Source organism: Dysidea avara, chromosome 2 (genome assembly GCF_963678975.1).
Source record: "Dysidea avara chromosome 2, odDysAvar1.4, whole genome shotgun sequence".
Classification (NCBI taxonomy): Eukaryota; Metazoa; Porifera; class Demospongiae; order Dictyoceratida; family Dysideidae; genus Dysidea; species Dysidea avara.
This window is the reverse complement of record NC_089273.1, coordinates 20,503,047-20,530,060: the sequence shown is the minus strand read 5'-3', so window position 1 is coordinate 20,530,060 and position 27,014 is coordinate 20,503,047. Positions and strand designations below refer to the sequence as shown.

At 36.0% G+C, this 27,014-nt stretch overlaps 1 protein-coding gene across 1 annotated transcript in view; it reads right to left on the bottom strand.

The window, feature by feature from the left end:
* Window positions 1–5,115: 5,115 nt before the first annotated feature.
* Window positions 5,116–27,014, bottom strand: part of LOC136246795 (protein mesh-like) — a 49,673-nt gene continuing 27,774 nt past the window's right edge. Inside the window, exons 4-11 of the mRNA XM_066038353.1 lie at window positions 22,039–22,323; window positions 18,794–19,424; window positions 16,963–17,201; window positions 15,467–16,045; window positions 14,814–15,065; window positions 9,112–9,204; window positions 8,723–8,824; window positions 5,116–6,153 (exon numbers count right to left, since the gene is read on the bottom strand). Of these exons, the coding sequence (XP_065894425.1) occupies window positions 5,294–6,153; window positions 8,723–8,824; window positions 9,112–9,204; window positions 14,814–15,065; window positions 15,467–16,045; window positions 16,963–17,201; window positions 18,794–19,424; window positions 22,039–22,323 (3,041 nt within the window). The 3' untranslated portion in view covers window positions 5,116–5,293. The remainder of the gene's footprint in view (window positions 6,154–8,722; window positions 8,825–9,111; window positions 9,205–14,813; window positions 15,066–15,466; window positions 16,046–16,962; window positions 17,202–18,793; window positions 19,425–22,038; window positions 22,324–27,014) is intronic.

Here is a 27,014-nt window from a genome sequence, read left to right as displayed (position 1 = left end):
CAAATATACATACCTGTAGTTTACTTTCAGTAAAGTTTGCTCTAGCGATATAATTCCAAAACTACAAACCATAAATGAATAACCCATTCTTTAGACACTAAATAATCTCAAAATAAGTAGAAATTGTGCACACTTGGTGGAGACAGTTACACATACTATATAGAGCAGAATTGATCAACCATTTTGTGATTATATATGCATCAGTGACAGATCTAGATTGGTTTCTGAGGTTTTGACAGAAACCCCCACTTTAGCCCAGCGGTTTCATTATGCGCGTTCCTATGAATTGGAAATGTTCATTTAATTATTTACCTATCCTAGTTACGGTGCACCAATGCATCTACATATTTGTTGAAATGTACTGACTGGTTGTTTGACTTTCTCTCACTTGTTTGAAGGCCAGTTTGAAATTGTGCACATTCCTTTTTCATTGTTGCATTGTGAACACAGCATGTCTGTGGACATTGGGAGAAATATTGTTTGTGACAGGTAACAATACGTATGGCAGGTATGCATCAGCTAATATTTCAGTAGCAGTACTATTAGCCTACTTCTTGTCACCTAATTTACACAACCAAAGAAATGTGTAATAAATTTTATGCCACAGTGCTGCTCTAAACAATTGCACAAAGTAGTGCCTGTTTTCTGACGTTTTATCAAAACAGTGGAAATACATAACAAAGCGGTTAATATCTAGCTGGCCTATTATACTTGCTACAAGTGGTGTATACAGCAGCAAAGAAACAATGCTGCACTTTCTGTTTCTTCAGGGAATTGCACAATCATTTTGAAACACCATATTTCACCATCAAACCTGAATTTCTTATGCTGTTGTTTATGCCACTTCCCAATCCAACCTTCAATTAGTATAGGTGGTAATAACCCAACTGTAAACAACAAACACTAATTTTCAGGTTACAAGAACAGTGAAATGTTCCATCATAAAGTTTTTGCGCACCAGAGCGAGGATGGCCCATGACGTCAATATGTAAATAATACAGGTGTTTCCAATCCATATGTTCTATATTATCTATGGTGCAGTGGTACTTTATTATTACATTGACAATAATTTATATCATGTCTACATACCACTACATTGCAGTAGCATGCATGTAATTGTTTTTAATTATCTCAGTTTTCACCTTCCACTACATTAAAAACAATGTAATAGAATGGTCTTTGTACTACAACAGTCAGGCAAATATTCAGTAATAGAAGTCAAGAACTGTATCTGAATGGAATAGACTGGATGATGAGATTATTGACACCGACTGTGTAGAAGCATTTAAACAAAAACTAGTACTCACTATAGTTAATGTGAACACATTGTAATTGTAATTGTAATTGTACATCAGCACTATAGCCCTGAACGGTCCTGCTGATAAATAAACATTCTAATAAACTGGTGGAATTAGGTATAATGTTCAAAAATTTCTGTGTGCATGCACTTGTACCAAACTTGAGGTACCCTGATAGGTCAGTCATCCTAACACAATGGTCAAAGATGTAGCAACTATTGTGATTAACTACTGACATTACACTCTCAATAGGTTTTAAGTCTCCTGGGGGCATGTCCCCAGATCTCCTGGAAGGTATGTTTTAGCATGCTAGTGTGCAAGAGGGTATGTTCCGTATTTAGCTACACTGTGTTAAGTAGCTAGGCATTGCCAAAAGTCTGGCTATGGTTTAAAGCATTAATTGGATTTACTGTGAACACTGACTAAAATCCCATCAGACATACTGGAGACATGGCTATGCTAACAATTTTCAGAAACCTCCTTTTAGATCCTCCACTGTACATGCATAGTTAGGAGCCCATTACAATGCTTGTAGCTGATTCATGCAACTGTCATAAGTATACAGATTATAAATAATTATGGTGAAATTTATAGCGTTTTACTAGTATCATTGTATCTCACAGCCCAAATTATCACTGATAAGTTTGTCAAAGTTTAAATTCTACTATGTACACCAAGGACATAGCCAAGAAATTTTCAAAGGGTTTTGACAACAGTACCTGAGCTACCAGAAGAGGTGAGGGTCAACTTAAGAACCAAATAGTTCAAAAATACAACAGATTGTTATACAGTAGGACCTCAATTATCCTAATCTTGATTATCCGAACAGTATAAGTGACTGCTCTATTAGAGTATTTCGCCATTAGATGAACGTTCTATTAGAGTAAGTATATGTTCTATTAGAGTAGTTGAATAGAATCTGTGAACAAATTCACTTATCTGAACACTTTTATGATTGAACTGACACACAGGTGTTCGGATAATGGAGGTCCTACTGGATTTCATGTGAATTAGTATATGAACATGATAGTGAATCAGATGTATTTGTAATATAACAGCTAGCTAGTATGTGTAGCTACAAATAGCTACAGACATAAACCTATGATAAAAAGGAACAATTGTTTATATAATGCATAATATATATATATTTATATTTAAATCAACGATCAAAACATTCTGTCTACACCTAAGTGTATCAAGGATTCATCTGGTATGCCTAAGACTTTGTGTCCACAATAAACACGACTTTAGGTTAATAGAGTCAGAAAAGTCTGCTAGACAATGCCAAACTGATTAGTCTCCATTCACTGATAGATAGAATTGCCATCCATTTACAATGACATGCAGACAGAGTATGACAGAATATATGTGCAGTTGTGCACACTTATTGCTTTTTGTTTTGGACCAAAACCAGCCTAGACATGCAGTTAACAGGTAATTTAAATTACAAGTTGTGGAATAATGATAATTTATTTAGAGAAGGAAAATTAGAGCATAGTTCCCACAAGTCCAGTCCTAACTATATATAATATATATAATATCAGTAGACTCAAGTGGGGTAAAGCCTAATTGTGAAGGGTTCTAGAGCTATGTATACAAATATAACTTTGAAATGTACTTGTATTCTATTATCTTGTTTACCATCATCATGTATTGATTGTATTATTTTTTTACATCGCTGATGCATATGTGACCTTTGATTGTATCACCCACAGCCTGTTGTTTCCTGAATTTTATTACTATAGCTACTAACATTATTAAGAGCTCCAGCACTAGGCCTGTGTCAAACATGCTGGCATAATGCTAGTATTTTAGGTGTATATTTCAAACTATGGTTTCATGAAAATTGATTGATACTCCCTAATAGAGCAGTCAGTTGAAATTGCAATAGAACAGTTATTTGTAAGAAATGTTGCTAACTAAGGACATAATGCTGGCATAATGGAAACTTTGAATAGCATATACTAGGTAAACATTTTGGAATTCCTGAAGTCAGTGGGCAAAATTTTGAGCATATTTGACTCAGATGCCTATTCAGTACCACCACTCCCCTTTCATATTTTGTTTGTGCAAAATAACTATTAAACCTAAATTATTGGTGTATATTACTGTGCAGCAATCATGCAATGCAGATTAACACAGGCATGTTACATTATATGTAGTCATGTAAATTATTACAAATGTAGTGACAAACAAGCATAAGTGTTCCAGGTTATTGAAGAAGAAAAAAGAACTTTAGGAAGTAGACCATTGCAAAGTGATAATCTGGCTCATTGTAAAGTGATAAGTCACACACTTGAATCAGCAGCAAGAACAGCTGGCAGTAGAAGCTAACTAAAGTTATGTAGACAAAATACAGTGAATTGGTATCTTTTTTGCCAAGTTTTTGTTTAGAGTACAGTGGTCTGTTGTTCCTTTACTGTGCAAAATCATAGACCTTCTAGCTAACAATGTATTGAACATTTATGACTGCTCTAATAGAACTACCTAATAGACCAGTAATTTTCAGAGTTTGGTTCGCGAAAGTTCCACTGTATTTGGTAAGCCTTTAAAAATTACACCACTCAAACTTCATGAAGATTTAGCTAGCTACAATGGACACAGGAATGTAAGCTTTTCATGTGTGTAACATTACAACAAAGCACTTTTCATCCAAAAAATTAAAGTAAATCTTTTTAGAGCGAGTTTGAATTTGACTGTACCTCTCAGTATAACTTTATTTGTTGTAGTAGAATAACTGAATGTTATATAACTAGACTATCTTGATCTTTAACACAGAAACACATTTTGTATAAAATTAGATCTTAATTGCAATAATATGGTAAGGAAAAATGGCATACATATCTGCCATTTAATTTAGACACAGTCTGCATTAAAGGGCTGTACAGTTAACATGAACCAACAGCCAGAGAAACATACATATAGTTTACTTACTACTGTAGTTAATTACTTACTGCTAGATTTAATTACTGTTGGAGAAATGTGTCCATAAGTGATCAACTATCTGATATTTAATTGAAGGAGTGAAAAATCTAAATAGTTGTAAGTCTTCAATTCTGTTAAAGTAAAAACGATGCTGAATAGATTTATACAATGACATGTAGCTCTACATTGCATGTCTTCATAAATTTTATCAGCTGGTGTCTCCTTAGCTATGAACTTTACAGTAGGTGATGCATTATATAGTTGTTTCTTTATTTTATAGGTAAGTCTGATTAGTCCTAAGCTTTTGCAGTAATGGAAATGTATAATGTGCAGTCCAATTGAAATCAGTTGAAAAGGTTACACCAAGGTCTTCATTTCTGTTAACAGTATAATTATGTTAGATGATCTGTTATAGTTAATTGTTTTTGACCAGAAATGAAGGTCATCTGAGCTTAGAGATTGCTGTTTATGATTAACTGTGAAGTTGCTTGTGTATTCTAGCAATAACAACTGCCACTTGGATGCTAGGTGGTAATACATTTCAAGGAGTAACCATGAATGTTCTGTAGTAACTTTAACATTTGCTCACTATATTGCATAGCTCTAACTGTCACTTTATTTTAACATATCATCAGTATGCACTTCTTAGTCTGAGATGGATAGTAGTGTGTACCACCAGACTGTCCCCTTTATCTATGCAAAAAAAATGTTTTTTGTGCAAAAAAAAATGTAAGTGTAACTGGCTTGGATCAATGTATATTTAAGTCCTTTTGTACTATAATGTCTGGTGGTGTAACAATCGAAGTAGCTATAAACAGAAATTCTATTAAGGACACAGTATTGTGCATGTAAGTACAAATATGATGCACTGCTATATGCACATAGCGAAATATGAACTATAAACTCTAACAGATAACTGAAATAATGCAGTAGTATGTTATGCATACAATACAGCATATGTGCTAAATAATATCTAGCTATAAGGAATCTACTTGCATATGATGCTCAAAAAGGTATATAAAATGAAAACTAAAATATTTGCAGCAGTCATGAGTCCAGAAACAAAAGATTTAGGAATTGATAATTTCATCACTCCATTGTAAGAAACTCCTGTTACGTGTTTTTGAATGGATGAGGAATGACTGGTCAGTACCACATGATTTGGTACTCTTACTAACAACTGCACTGAACAGCAACTCATCCTCGTTCTGTGTAATTACAGCTGATCCATAGTTTCCCCTACAAGCAGAAGTTGTGTTTGCTCTAGTACAGATCATTCTATCTACTATTCCACCTGGGTTTAGTCCCTCTTTTTTGAATTCAGCTATACATAAGTCATTATCTACAACAGTGACCATGCCATTTGGCCGAAGTGTTGAGCCTCGTGCGACATTTTCGCCCACTCTTCCCCATCCATAGATTAATACTTTTTGACCAGGTGGCACTTTTGGTCTTTGTTTTCTATCTAAGCAGAGGGGTGGCAACCGTCTAGCAGCCTTCAAATGAATTGGAGATTGCAGCTTGATCAGTGCAAAGTCAATAGTCAGCTCATCACGATGATAATCTGGAAAGCAATGAATTTCTGATGCAGAGCGCTTTACCTCTTGACGTTCAGTACGGAAGCAAGTCCTACTTTTTCCAAACCTAATGGAAAGACTTTGCTTGTCAGTGCCATTGCAAACACATCTAGCAGATGTTACTATCCATTGGTCATTGATTGCAGTTCCACTACATATCATTTCCTTAGTGTTAGCATTGCACAGGGCAACATGCCAGGTAGGATTGACACTTCCTAATTGGGGTTCAGCACACTTAATACAGGAAAAATTATCAGCTGCTAAGATGTATCCATCGTCACATAGACAGGTGTAACTATCATTGCCAATTATACAAGTTTGTTCACATGGGCTTTCCACACATGGATTGTATACTAAATAATGTAAATATACATCATGCTGTTTAGCTGAATTTTAATGTTTAATCCAACAACGGAATGTGTTACAATATGTGACCAGATTTTACAGAACCGAACCAAATCGCACATCAGGCAAAATCAAACTAACACCACCAGTGGATAGCTACACTATCTTACTACAAGTTTTGACCCTCAGCACTACTCAAACTACACGAGGCTGGTTTTAATAGACGTCTTTTCTGGGTGGTGTGGAGTGCCCAAATGGCGGTTTCATGCCTTGTGAAGGACCTGGCTTGGCAAGAATCAGTGGTTTACTGGTGGACAGCCTTATAATGTTGGCCAGACGTGTTCTCTGCAGATTTTGCTACATATCAGCCACTAAGGAGCCAGCACAGCCCTGTAACCTCGTGTCTGGACTCCAATCGTGGTCTGCCTCCATTTTGAGGCCTATCTTTTGCCCTCCCCGCCACCCCCCAACCTCCACCCCTTTGTGAGCACTTGTGATACTACTTCGCTCGTCCAACTGCTCAGATTTTCTATCTTATTTGGCGGGAAACTGTACAAGCAGCTACAAGTACTGGAAGTGGCTTGAAAGGTAACAGATTGATGCATCTTTTGTGTAAATTGCATACACGTGCTTGCTATCCTTGGAGAGTTATGCTGGCTTCAATTCTTTAAAACCGTTTATCTCTAAACTTCTAATGTGCGATTTGGATCGTTTTTCCAAAATCCAGTCACATATACTACTCTCAATAGCAGCTTACATTGACATATACATCAAGCAATTAGCCAATAGAATTAGCATTACGCTTGTTTGTCAAGGTCCCTTGACAAAAATTTATAATACTAATTTGATTGGCTAAAATAATGTGGTGTGCTTATATTAGAAGTAAATGTCCAACCTGACGAATATTGTTACCATAGTGATAGATGCCCTATGGCATAGCAACAATATGATTGCTAGGTAACCATTGCTAAGGTAGACCATAGCAATAGTTGCTAGGCAATTGTTGCTAAGTGTGATTGGTCTTTTGCAGTGCCTAGTAACAGTTGCTATGGTTGTCGGACTTATTTGCAATAGGATGGATGGCTGTGGTATTCAGGATTAATAGTTCTCACATTGTAAACAGGAAGGAAATAGTGCTCAGCTTTGCCTCACACTATTTTACTCCTTCCTGTTTACAATGCTCGCACTATTAATATCGAATACCACAGCCATCCATCCTATTACATATACTAATAGGTGATTTCAGAAACACCATTGTGAGGTCACAACAACCATTCAATGTTGGTCAAAACAATAACACAACCAGTTTGCCATTTGACACAACTCGTTCTCTTGTCAACACCCATCTAATGATGGTGGTTGTTTGGGTAAGTTGTGCAGGATTCCACAGTTCACCTATACATTTAAAACAGGACCACTTATATGTATAGCCACCCCTGACTACATGAGTCTTGGAGGACAAATACTTGGGGGTTCCCGACTTTGAAGCCACAGGGATTTCTAAGGCAATCCTACCAATCCTACTGAAACCCTGCACTATCACACCTCAAGCAAACCTTGAGTTGGAAGCTACTCATGGAATAGGGTAATATTGGAGCACAAGTCTACTCAGCATGTGGTGCACATCCTCCCCCAAATATAACTATATGCATCATTAAAAAAAGTGCTTCTGTTATTCTTTTATTTACATTGCTTATAAATACACAGTATATACACAAATTTGAATGTAGTCTCCTAAATCCAGGGGTGGGCTTTGGGAAGGGACAAACTTTTTTACAAATGTGGCCTTGATACATACCCTATCTGCGTGCTCTTTCTGACACATGCATTTGCGAGTCACCCTGATTAATGCTCACCCTTCCAGTGCTTGAAATAAGCAGACAAAAATGCTAGGACGTATCACCTAAACTAAACTATTTTTGATCAGACATTTATAAAACTTGTTCAGACATTGAATACTTTTGCCATGAAAAATTATTATATTAAGTCGGATATGCATTTGTTTGAGTAAATTTTATACCAATTTTGGTTGGACATGATGTCTGACCAAAATAGAACATGTTCAGACATACACCAATTTTGGTCAAAAAATGTCAGATGTCCGACCACTATTTCAAGCACTGCCCTTCTTTTGTTTGCTTTGCATTGTGGAACCCGTTTACCATATTGCATCCACCTGGTGATCAACTATTAGCTGTTGGTAAGTGATATTATTCCATACACATGCAATTATCACCCAACATTAACCTACATTTAACTTTAGTATGTGGTTATTTATAAAGTATGACTCCTCTTCTTACATAGTGTACATTGCAGTGTTATCTTAGCAACATATATCTAGTAAAGTTACATGCATAACCAAGATGTGCTACAACCTTTTGGTAGGGCTTGTGGTTGCCACTAAACTATTAATAGTACTAAATAAGTGTGTTGTATGGCTGCCCTCCACAGAAGTAGCTAAAGTGGTGTAATCTTTTGGAAATTATCTGGAAAACAAAAAACTAAAAAATATCCAAATACACTGCATCATGTTTGAGGGGTCTGTTTTGTGCACATGCAAAGTTCTTTTTAACTTACTAGAGCAGTATCGGCCATAGTAATCTTTAGGACAAGCACATTGTTCTAATCCATCGCAAGTACCACCATTTTCACATGATGTATTGCAACGTATTATTTTTCCTATGAAAGTAAAATAATTATGTAGTATTTTCCAATACAGTATGTAATATATGTGTATGTTCTCTCACATTAGTGACAAAATGATGCATTTAAAACATACAATATGTGAGTCATAAAGTTAGACATACTTTTGATTGAAAAGATATGTACGTATATATATATATATATATGTGTGATGTTAATATGTGACATCAAGAGTATAGCATCAAGAATTGTATTATTAGTGGCAATGTAGTGATTTACTAACTGTACTGCAATATGTAGTACTAATGTTTCAATTAACTCACTTTCACACACACTGCCAGTAAATCCAGTGATGCAATTGCAGGTATCATTGGCAACACAAGGTGCTTCATTTTGACAGGGTGGATCACATACAACTAGAATTATAGAATACACATTGTATGACTTACTAGTGAATGTGATTCTAGCTGTGTATGTGCAATTTAAAACATGGGCTACTAGCTGATAAATTATAATACTGAGCAAAATAAATAGTAGTTTTGGTGCTATAAATCACCAGTAAAGTAGCTTACATAGCTGGTTTACAAATGCTTGTACTGCCTGACTGCCTGTCTGATACTCCAGCCAAGCATAGCTTAACTATGGATAAGGCTACAGGCTTGATTTTTTCACTCTTTGACGTTATTGCAGCCCGAGACATTCCTTTCCATCAACTGCAGCAGCTACAATATGTGCATCATGGAACTACTTTTGATATTGAACTCTCCTAACTTAATGAATTATGAAAAGTAAGTAAAGAAAATAGTAAATTTTACATTTATGTAGGGATCACAGATATAAAAAGCAATGAAACAAAGGAGGTCATCTACACCTGCTTCAGTCATAGCTATATTATTCACAGGCTGAAGTGAGAATTAGGTCAGCTAGTATAGCTGCAGGTGTAGACAACCTCCCTTGTTTCATGGCTTTTTTAATCCTTATTCAAATGTAATTTTTTTCTTGTAGTATGGTAGTACTCTATATTAGGGATCATGCAGAACTGGGCTTTTCCAGACAAAAAAATATTTCCCTAAAACCAGCCTCAATTTCCATTAGGCACAGCCAAGACTTAAAATGTCTTCAGACCAACCCCAAATACTTCCAAAAAGTTATATGGAATTTAAAATTTAATTTTCCATTTAACAAAATTTATTCTGACTAACTGATGCTTTCAGCCAAGCATAACTTGACAATGGATATAGCTACAGGCTCGATTTCTTCGCTGTTTGACATCACTTTATCCCAAGATGGGCCTTTTTGCCAACCGCAGTATGTGCAATACATGCATCATGGACTTGCCTTCGCCCTCCTTTGTGTTCCAGTTCTTTTCATTGATAACACTAGCAAGGTGTTTTCGATTCACGATATACAGAGCAATGTGGATTCCCTGTGGCTGTGTTGGTATCTCGCCCGTGTTTTCTGTAGTGACCAGAGATGCTTCTTATACTGTTCTTGTTTGTAACACTGTGTAACAGACTGAAATAAGTGAAAGTGAAGCGTAATAGTCACTGTTCAATCTTCAGTAATTGCGGTTTGCAAATCGTCCATATTTTTCTTGGTGACTGGATTGTATGCAGATGTGCTTTCCTACTGTTCTTTGTTTATAATGGAGTGAACATAGCTGATAGTGAAGCATAATGGTTCAATTCAGTAATTGATACCTGGGACATACGTTCAGATGAAAACATTAATCCTTTCTTCTAATGCGGTATGCATGGGTTCACCAGTCACAATAATGTTACAAAAAGTAAACAAACAAGTATAAGGAAAAATCAGCAATTTTACAAATCATAGAAATAAGAAGTAGGAAAACAAGGAAGGTCACCTACACCTGCAGATATTATACTAGTGGACATTTAATCCCTAATTCAGTCATGGGTATAGGCTGAATCAGGGATTAACAATGTCTACTAGTATATCTGCAGGTGTAGGCAACCTCCCTTGTTTCCCTACTTTTTTTTCTATGATCCCTAATATTTCTAATTTTTTGTTATATTGTACCATACAGTGTGGCAGTACTGTGTAGTAGGAATCCTAAAGATTTACAGTTTTCCACAATAAAATATCACCCAGTAACCAGCCTCATAATACCTTCACATCACCTTGAGAGTATTGATTAAGTATGATCAACCCACATATGCGCCTGAAGTGAGACTGTCTTTGAGATACAAAATGTTTCTAAAAGTTGATTATTTAAAAACATAATCAATGGAATTTTCTTCTGATTGGCTGCCTGAATAACCAGCCGACTATTTCTCCACACAGACATAACTCAATACAGACAAGATATTTTTTACTAATAGATGTAGCTTCAGCTTGACTGGTGTTTTTGGCATGCCACTGTACATTCAATGCATGTATGGACTAATGTTTGTGTCCAATATTGTTTTATTTATGCAAGAGGATGTTAATTCATGGTAATGGATCAATGGCTTCTTGTGTTTCTATCATGTAAAAAGAAATGGAAATCATTGCAACACACCTCTAGCAATTGAAGTACGTGGACTATGGCTCTACCTACAGTATTGCTCTCCATGTATAAAGGCAGAACATAGTTAAAACTATGCTAAACAGCTACTCTGTTTACTAGCAATTAGCATAGAAGTTTGCATGCAATTATGGCCTCATACGTCAGGGTGCCATTTGTTCCTTTGATGTGGTGTAATAGAAGTTCACTAATGATACACTATTTTACAAAACAGTTAGCAAGCAGATGCAAGGAAATATTAGAATCATTACAATAAAGAGTGTTTAAACAAGGGGGATTATCACCTAAAGTGTAAACTTGAATACCTACTTCATCTATATAGCTACATGTATAAATATAGTTGAAAAAGTCACCTGTCTGTTTACATTACTTTAGGGCCATTTAGCTGTTTCACTGATCACTGCTCATATTGTAGCAATTTTGTGTTCACTGGAGATTGAATGCAAGAGTGTATATACATTGTACAACAAGAATTCTTTTGCGTAAACCATGCACATGGTGAACGTAAAGATCTACTTATGCACATCTGTATAAGCAGGTTTTACTGATGTTAAAACTTTGTGTAATACATGTTTAGTGGTTAAAGTGAGTGCTTTCTAAGCTTAAAGCTTAAGACAGTGGGTTCAACTTCTTGATGGCACAACTTCACTTTGGCAACCTTTTAGCTATGATTTTTTCATCCACACATTTCTCTGTTACATATGTGCACCTTTTCATGCTATCTTTTACTGATGACATGCATAACTTTTCACGCCATAAATTATAATTCACTCAGTGTGTACCTTACCCATTCACTAGGGAAGCTTCTGCACCATAGGACAGGTACCAGTGTTACTTAGCAATAAATCATCATGGCTAATAGAGAGGTTAAATGAGTACTCCAGATGATGATTCACTTGTAATGATATATATTAGTTTCCAAAAGTCCTAATTATTCCTTACACATGTGAACTATAAATCTCAAAATTGCTGTTAACTTAAGCTGCACAGTATCAGTCACATACCACATCAAAAGGAAGAATTGGCACTGCACGCCTCAGCAATATTGTCTGAAAAGTGAAATATCCATTATGCTTCATTGTCAGCTATGTTCAACCTGTTACATGGCAGTATGAATCAAGAACCATTTGAAAGAATCTCTGCAATCAAAGTAGCCACTATGAAAAACACAGACGATTTCCATTACGAAGGGAATCCATCACACGCTACTGCCAAATTGACACTTTTCACTGTCAGCAAAGATGAATGGGACACGAAAGAGGACACTGGTAAGTTCATGAAGAATGTATTGTATGTACTGCAGTATACCAAAAGGCACCTCTCAGGACAAAGTGACATCGAACAGTGAAAAAATCAAGCCTATAGCCTTAGCCATTATCGAATTACACTTGTCTGAAGGCATCAGTCAGTTACACAGTCAGTTACTCAGTCAGTCAGTCAGTCACCAGAAACTTATGTTAAATAATTTTTTTTTAAATTCTGTAGCAACTTGTTGAAAGTGTTTTGGGTCAATCTGAAAGCTTGTTCGGACTTAGTTTTATGTAGCCAATACTGCCTCATCGTTGTCAGGGAAACTTGAGGCTGGTTTTGGGTGATGTTTTCATGGGCCACGCCTATTCTTTCGCTGTCCCTACTATACAGTATGATACTGTATGATACAAAAAGAAGTGAAATCCACATAAAAACAGCCAAGCTGTATAAAAAGGGTGCAGCCTTCAAAAAGAAAAGTTGTGAAATCAAAGGTGGCAGCCATGAAAAGGCTGCAATGATATTGATGATAATCAGTTTATTTATGCACAAAGGTCATTATTAAATTTATCATCATCCACATCATTGCAGCCATTTCATGGCCACCACCTTTGATTTCACAACTTTTTCACCCAGGCATTTTGAAGGACGCACCTTTTTTAACATCTTGGCTGTTTTTGTGTAGATAGTTAACTTATCAGTAAAACTAATTATATTAGAAAAAAAATTTTTTTCAATGTGACCTTTGCTATCGGGTTAAGTACCTTTTATTACCAAGCAAATTTATATTAACAAGTAGAAGGAAAAATTAGGAATTTTAAGCTGGGTTAGGGATCAAAGGACAAAAAAACCGAGAAACAAGGGAACAGCTGAAAGTTGTGAAACAAGGGAGGTTGCCTATACCTGCAGATATACTAGTGGACATCTAATCCCTACTCTTCAGTCTATAACCATGATTGAATTAGGGATTACATGTCCACTAGTATATCTACAGGTATAGGCAACCTCCCTTGTTTCACAACTTTCAGCTGTTCCCTTGTTTCTCGGTTTTTTTGTTCTTTGATCCCAAATCCAGCTTAAAATTCCTAATTTTTCCTTCCACTTCTTTGTTTACTTTTTAATAACACAATTATGACTACTGAATCCATATGTACCACATTAAAAGAAAGAATGGTGCCAGACATTCCATAAAATAATTTTGTGTCTAAACGCGTACCCCAGTAATCAGTATACGCATTGAAAAGTGAGGTTGCCATTACGCTTTGTTTGTAGCTATGCTCCACTCGTTACACAGCATTACAAATAAAGAACAGTACAATAAACTTAATTCTTTGCAATGAATCCAGTTGTTATGGAAAATGCGGGTGAAAAGCATGACACAGCCAAAGGGAAGCCATATTGCACTATTGCAAATTGACACCTTGCGTTGTCAGCGAAAAGAACTGGAACACAAAGGAGGACAAAGATAAGTCCATGATACGTGCATTGTGCATTGTACGTACTGCAGTTGGTAAAAAGGCACATCTTGGGACGAAGTGATGTCGAACAGTGAAAAAACCAAGCACGTAGCCTTACCCATTGTCGAGTTATGCTTGGCTGAAGGCATCAGTTACTTACTTAGTTAGTCAGAATAAAATTCTGGTAAATAGAAAAATTTAAAAAATTCCATAGAAACTAGTTGGAAGGGTTTGGAGGTCACTGTAAAGGCATTTTGGGCTTTGCTCACATATCCAATACTGCCAAGCTGTTATGAAGGAAATTTGAGGCTGGTTTTAGGGTGATATTTTTGGGCAAGAAAGCCCAAAAATGCATGATCCCTAATATACAGTACTACTGTACTGTATAGTAAAGTTTGTACTCATAGCTGTCTTCACTATGGCACATTTTCTAAAATTTGTTTGAATGTGTGCACTGTCTGTTTGCACCCAAAGCTTTAAGCTTTAAGACGACTTCATGTGAAGGATAAAAGCCATAAACACACTGCATTAAATACTTTCACAATTAAATTTAAAATATACATGTTTTTTTTTTCCTTCATGAAGAAACTTAAGGTGCTTGTGCTGTATCTCTGTTGTGTTGTGCCTTTTATTGGGCTCTATGGTAGAAATAATACCCAGCTTCATAAATTTTTAGGCAGTACAGTGAAGTTCTTTAACAGTTCTGAAAAATTCATTTTTTTTCATGTACTTGTGTTTTCATTTTGATTGTTTCTAACAGGAAGTGTTTTAGAGTAACACAGTGTTAACATACTTGGCAAGGACTGCCTAACAATAGCCACATGTTCCTCTATATCAGTCAAGGTAGTTTTGCCAACATCCACAATGCCTGTCACTGCTATGTCATATTCACACTCAGAATTTCCACCACATGTTTCAGTGATCATTTTTTGTGTAGCTTCATCAACTACTGGGGTCATAAACAGTGGCTTAAAAGTTGCATCTTTGACTGGCTTTGAAAATCCTGCTTCAATAATTATAAGAGACATATCATCATCAACATTCCCTATGGGACAAACACACAGACACGTGAACATGCATCCAGTTGACCTGCCCATACAAAACGGCTATAAGAAGGTGTTGGGTAGGCACAATGGCAAATCTATGTTTCATTGGTTTCAAGCACATTGCTACTCAGTGGCTCTCCATAATAGTTAAAGTACCACTTTGCTCTTGCTATACAAGATGTATAGCACTCAAAGTGCTAAAGACAATATGATTATAACACTTGGCTTTGTCTTGTGCTATACTTGTCTTTCACTTACTTTTTTGTGTGCTATATATTTTATGTACTATTATAGCACAACTCGCTCATATACACAAATATACAATTTATTTACAGCTTGCACTAAATAGAAAGTATTTGACCACCTTAACTACAGTGCTGTAGGTACATGATTAACATACACATTTCTCCAAACTGTTTAAAAATTTCTGAATTATGTGAATTGATAGAAATCATAGTTCCATCTGGTCTAAGGAAGTCATCACTTTGATTACCATTCCATACACCTAACAATCCTTTAGTGTTATCACGAAACGTTTGAGGAACAGACAATTGGAAAGACAAAATATCATTGGATGCTTTTATGATAATCACTACACCATTTTCAAAAGTGAAAGCCCTTGAGAAATCGGTTTCAACATCTACTTGTCCACCATTGAACTTTCTGCTTGGAGCAAATTCAAAATCAAATTCCCTATAACCATTTCTGGTTCTGTTTGATTCAATCAGTACTTTTATTCCAAACACATCATCCAACTGGGCTTGTATTACTGGTTTATTTCTTAATTTCATAGCGATAACTGAAATAGAAGTGGCCTTAATTAGTCTATCACTTTCATCGATGGCTTGCTTAGTTTGAATGTTAATCACAAATTCTCCATTTCGGGCATTAAGTAAAGTATACTCTCCTAGCCCATTAAAAGTATATTCTTTTCCATCCAGTGTAATAAAATGTGGATCCCCTCTACCACCGGCATTTCCTGCAAGTAATTAAAATTATATATATATATATATATATATATATATATATATGGCTTTCAAGAAGTTTTTGAATCAGTAGGCGTGAATCAGTATGCGTTTATGAATATTAAGTTTGTGGTGTGCACATTTGAGGTACTTACAATCAAGCAGAATTTTGGCATTGTGAAGCTCAAAGCCGTAGCACATAATAAGGGAATGATGGTTTATAATATAAATGCTTTACTATTTTGATACTATGCTTGGACTAGTTACCTCTTTCATGGATGATTCTGAAATAGCATCTACAAAAGTGATGAATCTTTCACAATGTTACTAGTGCCATGGAAACCATGAATGCTCTCATGTGTCATCATTATATCACAACATGTTAGAAATGCATATTTATTAGATAAAACTAGATTTTGTGCATATTTATATAGTTGTGCCTAAAGGCATGGAGTATGTTACAAAACAAGGTGGACTATATAAAATTAATTACCTGCCCAAAACAACCTGTAAAAAATAGAGTCTAAGGACTGCTAGCTTAAACCATTTACTTTATAGTAAGTAATGCTCAGAAGACTTTTGACTGTTGTTTACCATGTTGATGAGCCATTTTATAACAAAATTTACTAAGAAAAATGCAAAATTTAATTTCTCTTGTACTGGCTATTTAGCATTAAATGTTTTACTTACATGCAAGCTCACATGGACTTAAGAACATGGTCAGAATGTATTTGTACTTTCTAAAGGATATCAGCTGGAGTGGATAACTCAAAAGCATATACTTGTATTTTACTTAAGTACTTGGTCCCATCTTTGCTTCATGAATGGTGCCTTTTAGTAGCTCTGGTCACCAGTTTAAAACAATTTATACTCACTACATGTATATGTACACTGTATATTATGTGCATTCAAACTGTGGTGTGTCATATACCTCTATTCGGTTGTGCACTTCCACAACTTGTGCCATTATCTTTTGGTCTCATTTCATAATATTTTGTACAAAATCTATTATCATCATTGTCAACACAGCACACCTTGTATGGAAAATAATCTGATGACTGATGCTGTAAATATGAATCTGTTTGAAAATAATAATCAGCTGATCCTGCTGCTACATTTCTAGTGATGTAATTTCCATTGTCATCATAACAACATTGTTGCCCTAATAGCCTGTTGTAAAAGTAATAAAATGTTTTATGTGGTAATGCATAAAGCATCGCTGTGTATGTATAAGAAAATACAGCACAATGTGTAATACAGTACAAGGAAAAGCCAATGCTGTATTAGTCTCACAATATCATAGAGATGTACCAATATGGATTTATCTAATACCAGGACTCCGTGCACTCTTTACTGGTGCATGAGTTTGTACCCATCCTCACCTTTTCCTGTCAACCATGTAAATACATGACCAAATTTGCCAGCATACTATTGACTTGAAATTTTCTCACAATGCTTCCATAACATTGCAAAATTACAGGCCAAAATTTGAAGCTGATGGTGTATTTCTTCATTGAGTTAAGATCTCTCAAAGTCATAAAACTGAATGTGCATGGAAGCCTGGTTTTGTCAAATTCAGTCACAGCATGATAGTTGTACTGCATAATTATCATGACTAATAAAGCACTCTTCAACACTTGATCCTCTCATACAAAGTATGATTGATATATCATACATTATGATAGTACTGTATATTGGAGGCTTGCACTTTCTCACAAAAACATGTTGACTAGAAACTAGACCTTCATGGCACCTTAGTACAACTCATTACGGTACCACTCAAACACAATGTCGTCTCACAAGAGTATGAGTGATAAAAAAAACTTGCTATTTAAAGGCTGTGGTACTCATTTCGCTTGCGAGTATTAATCCCAAATGAAATGGGATGAATACTTGCGAGCGAAATGGGTACCACGCTCTTTAATTAGTGAGGTTTTTAATCACTTGCATACACACAAGATGACATTGCATTTGAGCAGTACTGTAGGTATAATAAAGCCCCAAAGTGCCTTCAGTACGATTGTGCGATCTGAAATGTTTTCAATAGATTGCAACAATATTTTTTTTATTCAGTGGAATTTTCTGCTGACTGACTGACTGGCCTCAGACAAGCATATCTCAGTAACAACTATTACCAAGTGGATAAATATTTAACCAAATCAAATAAATCACAGAAATTGTGGTCATTTGTGGACTTTCATAGCATTGGGAGTACAAGGGGCAGCCTTTACAAAAGGTTTCCCTATGTACATGTATTCCTGTACCATGAGCACTCACATAAGGATGGGGGGTAGGGTGGAGTGCCATTATGACAAACTCCAGGCCAAATTACATACATCTGGGAGCTCTAGGAGTGTTGTAATGGCACAACATACACAGATTTAACTTTGCCTGTCTGGCCAATCACCAGTCATTCGGCCAATCACCAGTCACTCTGGTGCCTTCCCAAGGCCACTAAAGCACATTACAGGCCTTCAGAAATCCAGCTCTAGAAAGCATACCTGACTACACATGAGAACTGGTAGCCAGACAATGCAGCCATCTCACGCTGGTGTTAATTTAAAATTTGTTTATGCACTGATATGATTATAGTTTTCTGAAACCAGTTCATATATTGATTTTATGTGAAAACAATCCTTATATATTATTGATGCCCATAGTCTAAGCTTTGTGGGTTTTATAGCATTTGCATATACAGCTAAATATTTTGTGTATATTTTGCCACTTGTTGCACATGTACATTACAGTAAATAATTACTTACATTTTTTCAAAACTTTTTATGTAACATCGATCTGCCATAAGATTTTCATGGCAACTGCTTCCAGGCATTGAGCATGTAGGATCAGGTACAAAATCAGGATCTAATCTCACAGAAGTCATAGTGCATGGGCAATTTTGTAAATCAGTGGTTTTTATAGCTTCATTGCTTTCTTCAAACCATAAATCACAATACCCAAGTGCACCATTTGCACTAAACTGCTTAGGAACAAAAGACAATAGTGAGGAGGTATACATGATAGTTAGGTGTCTTGTTTTCTTAATAAGAACTACAACTGAGAGATCAAACTGAAACCTTGTTGGCTTGTTAATAGATTGCTTAAATGTAACTTTTCCATTGGCAATGTTATCACTTACAACTTCAAAAAATGCTGATTGACTTCCCTGAAATGTTTTACGATCAATCCAACTTTGATCTTGGAACAAAAAGAAGTTTTCTACACTAAAGGAAATGCTTCCATTTTCTTTAAACTGATCTCTGTCAAACTGCTCAAGGTTCCATTTTGCAGTATACTCTACATTATTTCTAATCATTCCAAACTTTATTCCATCATCATTTTCATCATCATTCTCATCATAAACATGTATATCTGGTACCTTGTTTACAGCTGACACTAGTTATAGTACACAAACATAATTAAACTAGCACCACCAACAGACCAATATCAAAGCACAGCACAAATATTTGACAGGATGTTGTCAGGATTGATAAGGATGGTTTTTATTGACTAACCCTTGAGTCATTATCATCACAAAACGTGAAAAATCATTGCCCTCCAATCAACTACCTACTCCCGCAATTACATAATAAGTCAGCAAGCACCAGCACTAGTTACAGTACCTGCGTGAGGAATATGGTTAAAATTGAAGCTTGTTATTTAGCCATCTGGCTGAGCCATCAATGAGTGAAAATTCAGCAAAAATATACTCATTAAATCACTTTCAATTATGAAACGGAACCTAGTATTACACTCCTTTTGTAAATGTCGGTGTCAGCGGTTCACACAGACGTTGTATGGGCCATAGCAAGCATGGCACAGGTGAGCCAGATAATGTGGAACTGAACTAACTGAGGCACTGAATTTATTGCATGCATGCCTTATTGCCATTTTTTCAAGTAATTTTTAAGGGCCCTCAGATCATTGAAATAGATTTTGGATGTATTTCTCACAATTAGAATTTTGAGTGCATATTTCATGCATTGGATTGCTCTAATCATTTACTGCATGAGGTTGTTGCATTGTTAGGTGTATTTAAGCCTTGTATCCTTGTCATTGGAGATTGCTTCACTGATTCATCACCCATTGTGGTATTTGTTTGCAAAATTTAATTTTTAGTTCATTGATGGCTCAACCAGATGGCTAACAATTTTAACTATATTCCTTATGCAGCTACTTTGTCTAGTGCTGATGCTTGTTGACCTGCTGCTGTAATTGTCCTGAGCTCCAGTGGAAGAAACATTTTGCTGCCATCAAAACGCCACATAGATCATGGGAGGAACTTACCAACAAAATCAAACCATCACTACATTGAATTAGCCTAACACATGACAATAGCTAGGTAGTTTATTGGAGGATATCAGTTTTTGTGCTGTGAACCCTATCACTGAAAAAAATTAACCATCTCCATTTAATATGAGACTATTTACAAGAAAACTACTTTCTGAGTACTGATTGTTTATTGCAAATTTAGGAGTTTTTCTACACAGCTATGTACATTGTATATAATACCATTAGTGACTCAGTGAGCCATAATCCAGTTAGTTTTCATGGTTCTATTTGGTACTTGTTACTTTTGTGCTGCCATATTAAATATAGTGTATTGGTTCCTGCGATAAACTTAGAAATCTACTGAAATTAAAAGGGAGTTACCTGAAGCCCTTGAAATTCCTATCAAACGGTACGGTTGTACCGTTTAAGTAGGTATCCATGTGAAATTTTCGCGAGCCACCCAAAATCGTGCCGTTAAAAATCATCCTAGAGATATCTTATGAGACGAAAATCCCCTTTACAGAATAGTACTAGTCCATATAATACATAAAACAGCATTAAATACAACAAAACGCTTACAGGTGGCCGGATAAAGAATTTTAAAAATTGCCAAAACTTTGAATTTTAGACTGACTGCCTGACCACAGTCACAAGCCTAGAGGCCAAATGAAGCAGTGCACGGCCACCATTTACGCAACAATAGCAAACTCACCAGTGGGATGTACCTTTTGGGGTTCCGATGAGTGTGTGCCCTCTGCGCCTTGTCTTTTCTTTTATCTTCAATCACGCTGCTTGTCTTCTTCTTCATCCAACGAAACCATATCGAGGTGTTAATTTTCTGTATCAACACTTTCTTTAAGCAGCATAATAGACACTACAAGATTATTTAAGGCGCTTAGAGGAATAGATTATATTCCTTACTGATATAATCTATGACAGAGGGTACTGTATGGAGGTACTGGTACTAGCTAGATAGCTTCACGATAGGTCACAAGATCACACCCATTCTTCATTCTACGTATTATCGATCTATCGATTGAAACCACGATGACACGCCCCTTTTGCACTAGCTGTATTTCAGTGACCACACACCTTCAATTTGGAAGGCTGACTTGACATACTCTATAATCAATCGAAACTACGCCCATTTTTTTGGGCAAGCACACATCTTGCAGGCTGCCTCGAGATACTCTAACACATCATCACCCTAATAGAACAGTCACATGTTTATAGCTAGCTGTATGCCTTAACAAAAAAACAAAAAAAAAACTAAACAAACTAGTATATTATAAATTTAAAAATAAAGTAGGAATCCAAGTGATAAAAAGTAGTGAAACCAGAGAAGAACGATGGTAGCTATTGCAGCATAGCTCAGTGGGAAATTCCTACTTTGGCACTGAACATAAAATAATGGCTATATCATGCCAAAGTAGGGATTTCCCACTGAGCTATGCTGTAATAGCTACCATCATTCTTCTCTTGTTTCACTACTTTTTATCGCTTGGATTCCTACTTTATTTCTAAATTTATAATTTTTAATATACTAGTTCTCTTTATGGCTCTTATGTATTATTATTCTACCTTTTTGACAGCAAACCTAGACAAAAATGGGTTTGATATACAGTGAAAATAGTGATTTAGGGGTTGTTCAAGTCATTAAAATAATGCTATCATGCTAAATCATCTAAACACAATTTTATCATCTCAGCTTGCATTAATTGATAAACAAAGTACTTACCAACAACGAATTCTCCAACATATGTCACATCATCCACTATTATGGTCAGCCTGTGTTCACCCAGTCTTCTGAATAAAGGCATTGGACAGACGGCCTGATCATTTACAATAATTCCCTTTATAATTGTATGTCGTTTTAACCTCCTGATACTATACATAGTTACATCGCCATTTTTATCAGTAAATAGACATGTGATGTTCTGGTAACTCTTTGTAAAACATGGTCCAGTTAAAGACATCACTCCACCATTTAGGATTGTTGGTGTGTCAGGGTCCAATAGTACATCTGTAACAATAACAAATGTAATTTTAATATTATTTGAGAAATGGTCCATATAATTACATTTTAACATCCACTACCATTGGTGACAGGGGAAAGTCTCTTACAACAATGCTATTTTGTTTTACTAGAGCGCAGTGCAATGATCAATCATGTATGTAGTTTGTTTATACCTGCCCCCCTCCCATTAGTTCATTCCAGTTATGCTGGGCTTGTTTCTTCTCATATGTAGCCCAATGCACCCCCAAGTACCAGATGTATCAACTTACATTTTTAGGTAACTTATATAACAATTTAAAATTAAAACAAGCTGCAATACAAAGATTATGTGTTATACAGTGGAATCTCAGTTATCCGGACCCCACTTATCAGATTCTCAGTTAACCGAACCATGGAAATGACTGCTCTATTAGAGTAGTGACTGTTCTATTAGAGTAGTTGAAAATACAGATACTTTAAATTTTTTTCTTCATGCTATTATAGGTTATTTATACAGTTTCAGAGACACAGATTTTTCAGACTTATGGACCACCCCTGGTCCCAAGGGGTTTGGATAACTGAGGTTCCACTGTATGCTGGTGGGTGACAACATCAATATTTCATTTGGGAATGGACTAGTATATTATGTCAACGTTAATTGATGATGGTGGTGGTCATGGGGTCATGTTATCTGGTGGCGATTGAGTGATATCTGAGAAAGATGGAGATCATGTTATCTAAGTCAATGGAGAAGGTAGTGGTGATGGAGTCATATCAATGGAAAAAAGTGGCAGTGATGAAGTCATAATATGCTAATCAACTGAGAAAGATGGTGGTGATGGAGTTGTATTATATAAATCAGTGAAAGGTGGTGGTGATGGTCTATTTAGTGAAAGAGCATTCAGTGATGGTGGTGACAAACCATGATGTGTTGATTGTGATTCAGTTGTGTTGGTTACTACAGTATGATGATTTAAGGGGGAATTTCATTGTGAAGAGATATCCTTGTATTATCATGTTTTTCAAGTGTCATCTTAGCTCTTATCTGTCTGTTCATGGTATTCTCTCTGTTTGGCTACTCTTGCTTGTTTCTGTTCTAAAGTTTCTTTGTTGCGTCTTTGTCTGTGCAGTTCCCTATGCTTTTGTCTGCATCTGTTTCAAAGGAGCCACGTTCAGCAGTTGTATCTTCCATTTCTTTGCCTCGGCACTTATCGATAAGAGATTATAAACACATCCTTCCTTTTGGTAAGCACTGATGATTGTACCAGAAGTACCAAAAGGATATTTGATAGTAGTAACCCATATTTGGAGCATCAGTGTACTGTCATTTGCGCAAGGTTAGTTGGCTGGAACTGGTAGTCTTCAGAGCTTCCTAGCATTTCAATAAATAATTCTACCCTGAAATCATTGCATAAGCAAAAGTACTTGGGTGTTGTTTTTGACTGTAAGCTATCATGGACCCACCATGTATCTCAAGTTTGTATATCTTGTTTACTCAGAATTTACAGTAACCGCTTCTCACTGGTGGAATGCAATACCATCCTATTTCCACACTACTATCAAAGACCTCCACTATAAGCAATTCTACCACAACTATCATGCACATTTACTTAATGATTTGTAACATTTAATGCTTGTATTAGTGGAAATACCAACCCCACCACAAAAAGATTTCAATATATTAGATTGTCGCAAAATAATTTAAAATGATAGACATATTATAGATACTCATGTCAGTATTGAAGACCCTGACTTTTAGTTATTTATACTTATATAGCATGGTTGAAAAGGAATGTTAAGGGATTTTCAGTAGCACTTGTAAAAAATATCTAAGGAGCAGTATCCAATAATTCTCATTGTGAAGGGTGATGCAACATCAAAGGATGTGATGACTTAATGGACTACGTAGCATTATCAAAAGGCAGAATTTGTCACTTGCCAGAGGAAATAAGTAAGATAATTGAGCCAGACCTCACCCATGCATATCCAATTCTTGTCTAAAGGATGTCAGCATAAGTGACCAATTATTGACCTATTACGTGTGCTTGTTGATATCTGATAGTTTCTTATACTACCAAATAAAGATTTTAAAATACACAATATACTTGGCTAAATGCTTCCTGATGTAGGTTTGTGTCATAATGTGAAGACATGTTGTAACAATTGATTGAAGAAGATGGTGGGAATCACTCAAAATCAAGGCCAATACCGAGACTACTAGTGCTGAGTACCATGGAAACCACCATTAGAGGTCTTTACACTTCTGACTAAACAAAATGTACCCATTGATACACAACACTAGCAAGTGCATTCTTAAAATAAAGCAACCTGGTTGGTAATCAAAGATTACTAGACAGATGTTATGTAACAGCATGGTGTGAATACGTAGGTATAGAAAAAAAATTAGTGTTACATATGCATTGCATGTGCAGTATTGTATAGATATGTTTTTTTTATTCTACAGACATGAAAGAATTCTGGAATTGATGATGATATTAATAATTATTGAGATCATCTATAATTCAATATTTATTTGTGGTGGTGACAGTGCTCAGCACACTAGAGCAGTGACAAACTGGAGTAGCTGACTTTCCATCAGTGGGATTCACAGTGGAGGCCGCTATCCCATGGCATACAGACAATGATGCAGTGGGTAGGAAACAGTGGATCCAGGGACCAAGGACTTGGGACCAGGGAACCCATGGGGATCCATCTCTTCTTGGAATTTTATACGCTTCACAATATTCTGTACCTGTACTAGGTACCTCTGAAAGTAGTTGTGCACCTGACCAATCCATTTTTTTCCCTGTCACGGTGTCTTGCATGATGTTTACACCAATTAGAAATTATAAGCACCGCTGAAAGTGTCTGTAGCTGACTGCATTAATAAGCCACTTGCCTGCTGCACAACAAGAAAACTAGTCTATTAATATGCCGCTCCAGCTACTAGAGTAGTTTAGAAGCATTGTGCAAATGCATCGTGATGTAAGAAGTCTGGTTGTCGAACTGCTGGAACTCGTTTAGCTTAGCGTAACTAGTAATCACTATTTCCCTGGAATATTTGGTTGCACAATGTTTCTAAACTGTCTGATTTATAGGCTGCACAATGAGCATACTGGTCTAATATGTTGCCCAGCACTTTTTCAAAGCGCTTATAATTTCAAATATCATGTGGGACACCATGATTGGGAAAAAGTGGATAAGCCATGTAAGACTACTTGCAGAGAAAAATATTGTAAAGTGTATAAAATTCCAAAAAGAGTTGGACCCCTGCAGGTACTTGGTCTCTGCAAAGAAGAATTGCATGGAATGTAAACAATCAATCAATCAATAAAACAATCAATTGATCAATCAATCTAAGTTTATGGAGTTTCTAAAATGTAGCGGGTAGTTTACCACGCAGTTGTGTGTAATTGGCAAAGTATTTGCAAACTGTATCATAATTTTTGATAGTTTGATAGCACCAGAAGTATCAGGTTTCTATAGTGTATTTTAATGTGTGATGCTTGATAGACCAGTTAACTTTGTATTTATTGTAATCGTTGCTTGATAACACCAGTTAATTCCATTGACTTTCATAAATAGTAGAGTGTACAAGCTTTCTTGCTAGTGCTTATTTGGCTGAACCTGAGCAAGCCCCACACTAGCAAGAAAGCTGGTGAGAGTGCACAATATTTATTTATTTATATTATATCCACCATAAACTTCTTCAAGGAACAAAAATTTGTTCATAGAAAATTACTAAAGTTTTTACAGTGTTGAAAGTGACATCTAACTTTACGCACTATGTCTTCATTGTATTCTCAAAAGAAAATCACACTCAATCCCAAGTGTACTGAACTGTAACTGTAACACCATTACTTAGTGGCTGCCTCATTAACAAGACTACCATACCATTACATATCATGTTGGTGCCAAACACAACTGTACATCTCATTAAAACAGCCACCCTGTAGAGAGATCAGCTAGAAGAAGAGTTACCTTGTAGATAGTTCTGCTGCAAACAATTCATCCTGTAGAGAGATCAGCTAGAAGAAGTCACCTTGTAGAGTGTTACGTTACAAAGAAACCACCATACAGAGAGTTCTGTAATAAATATGTGTATTATATATATAATCTAATCCAAAACAGCCAAGCTGTAAAAAAAGTGTGCGGCCCTCAGAAAGGCTATGGTGAAAAAAGATGTGAAATCCAAGGTGGCGGCCAAGAAATGGCTGTGATGGTAGGTTAATGGTAAAAATTTTAATAACGACAATTCAGGTGAATTTTTGTGCCGCTTCACAAAATTTACCTGAATTGTCATTATTAAAATTTTTACCATTAACCTACCATCACAGCCATTTCTTGGCCGCCACCTTGGATTTCACATCTTTTTTCACCATAGCCTTTCTGAGGGCCGCACACTTTTTTTACAGCTTGGCTGTTTTGGATTAGATTTCATTTCTTTTTGTATTTGTATACCCCAAAGCCGGCCTATGGCCAGCTTTGGGACTTTTTTAACCTATGTTTTTTTTCTTTACTACAGGAAGAAGTAAAGATGAAGTAGATATACTTTAAATATTTTATCAGTAAATGTACAAATTATATATATAATACATATGTGACCGGATTTGCAAAAAGGGGCCTTCCATACACATCCAATTTGCCAACTTTGACAATTGATAACTTCAGATTGGAAAGAGCTATTGCCTTGAAATTTGGGCAGTGGTGATTTCTTT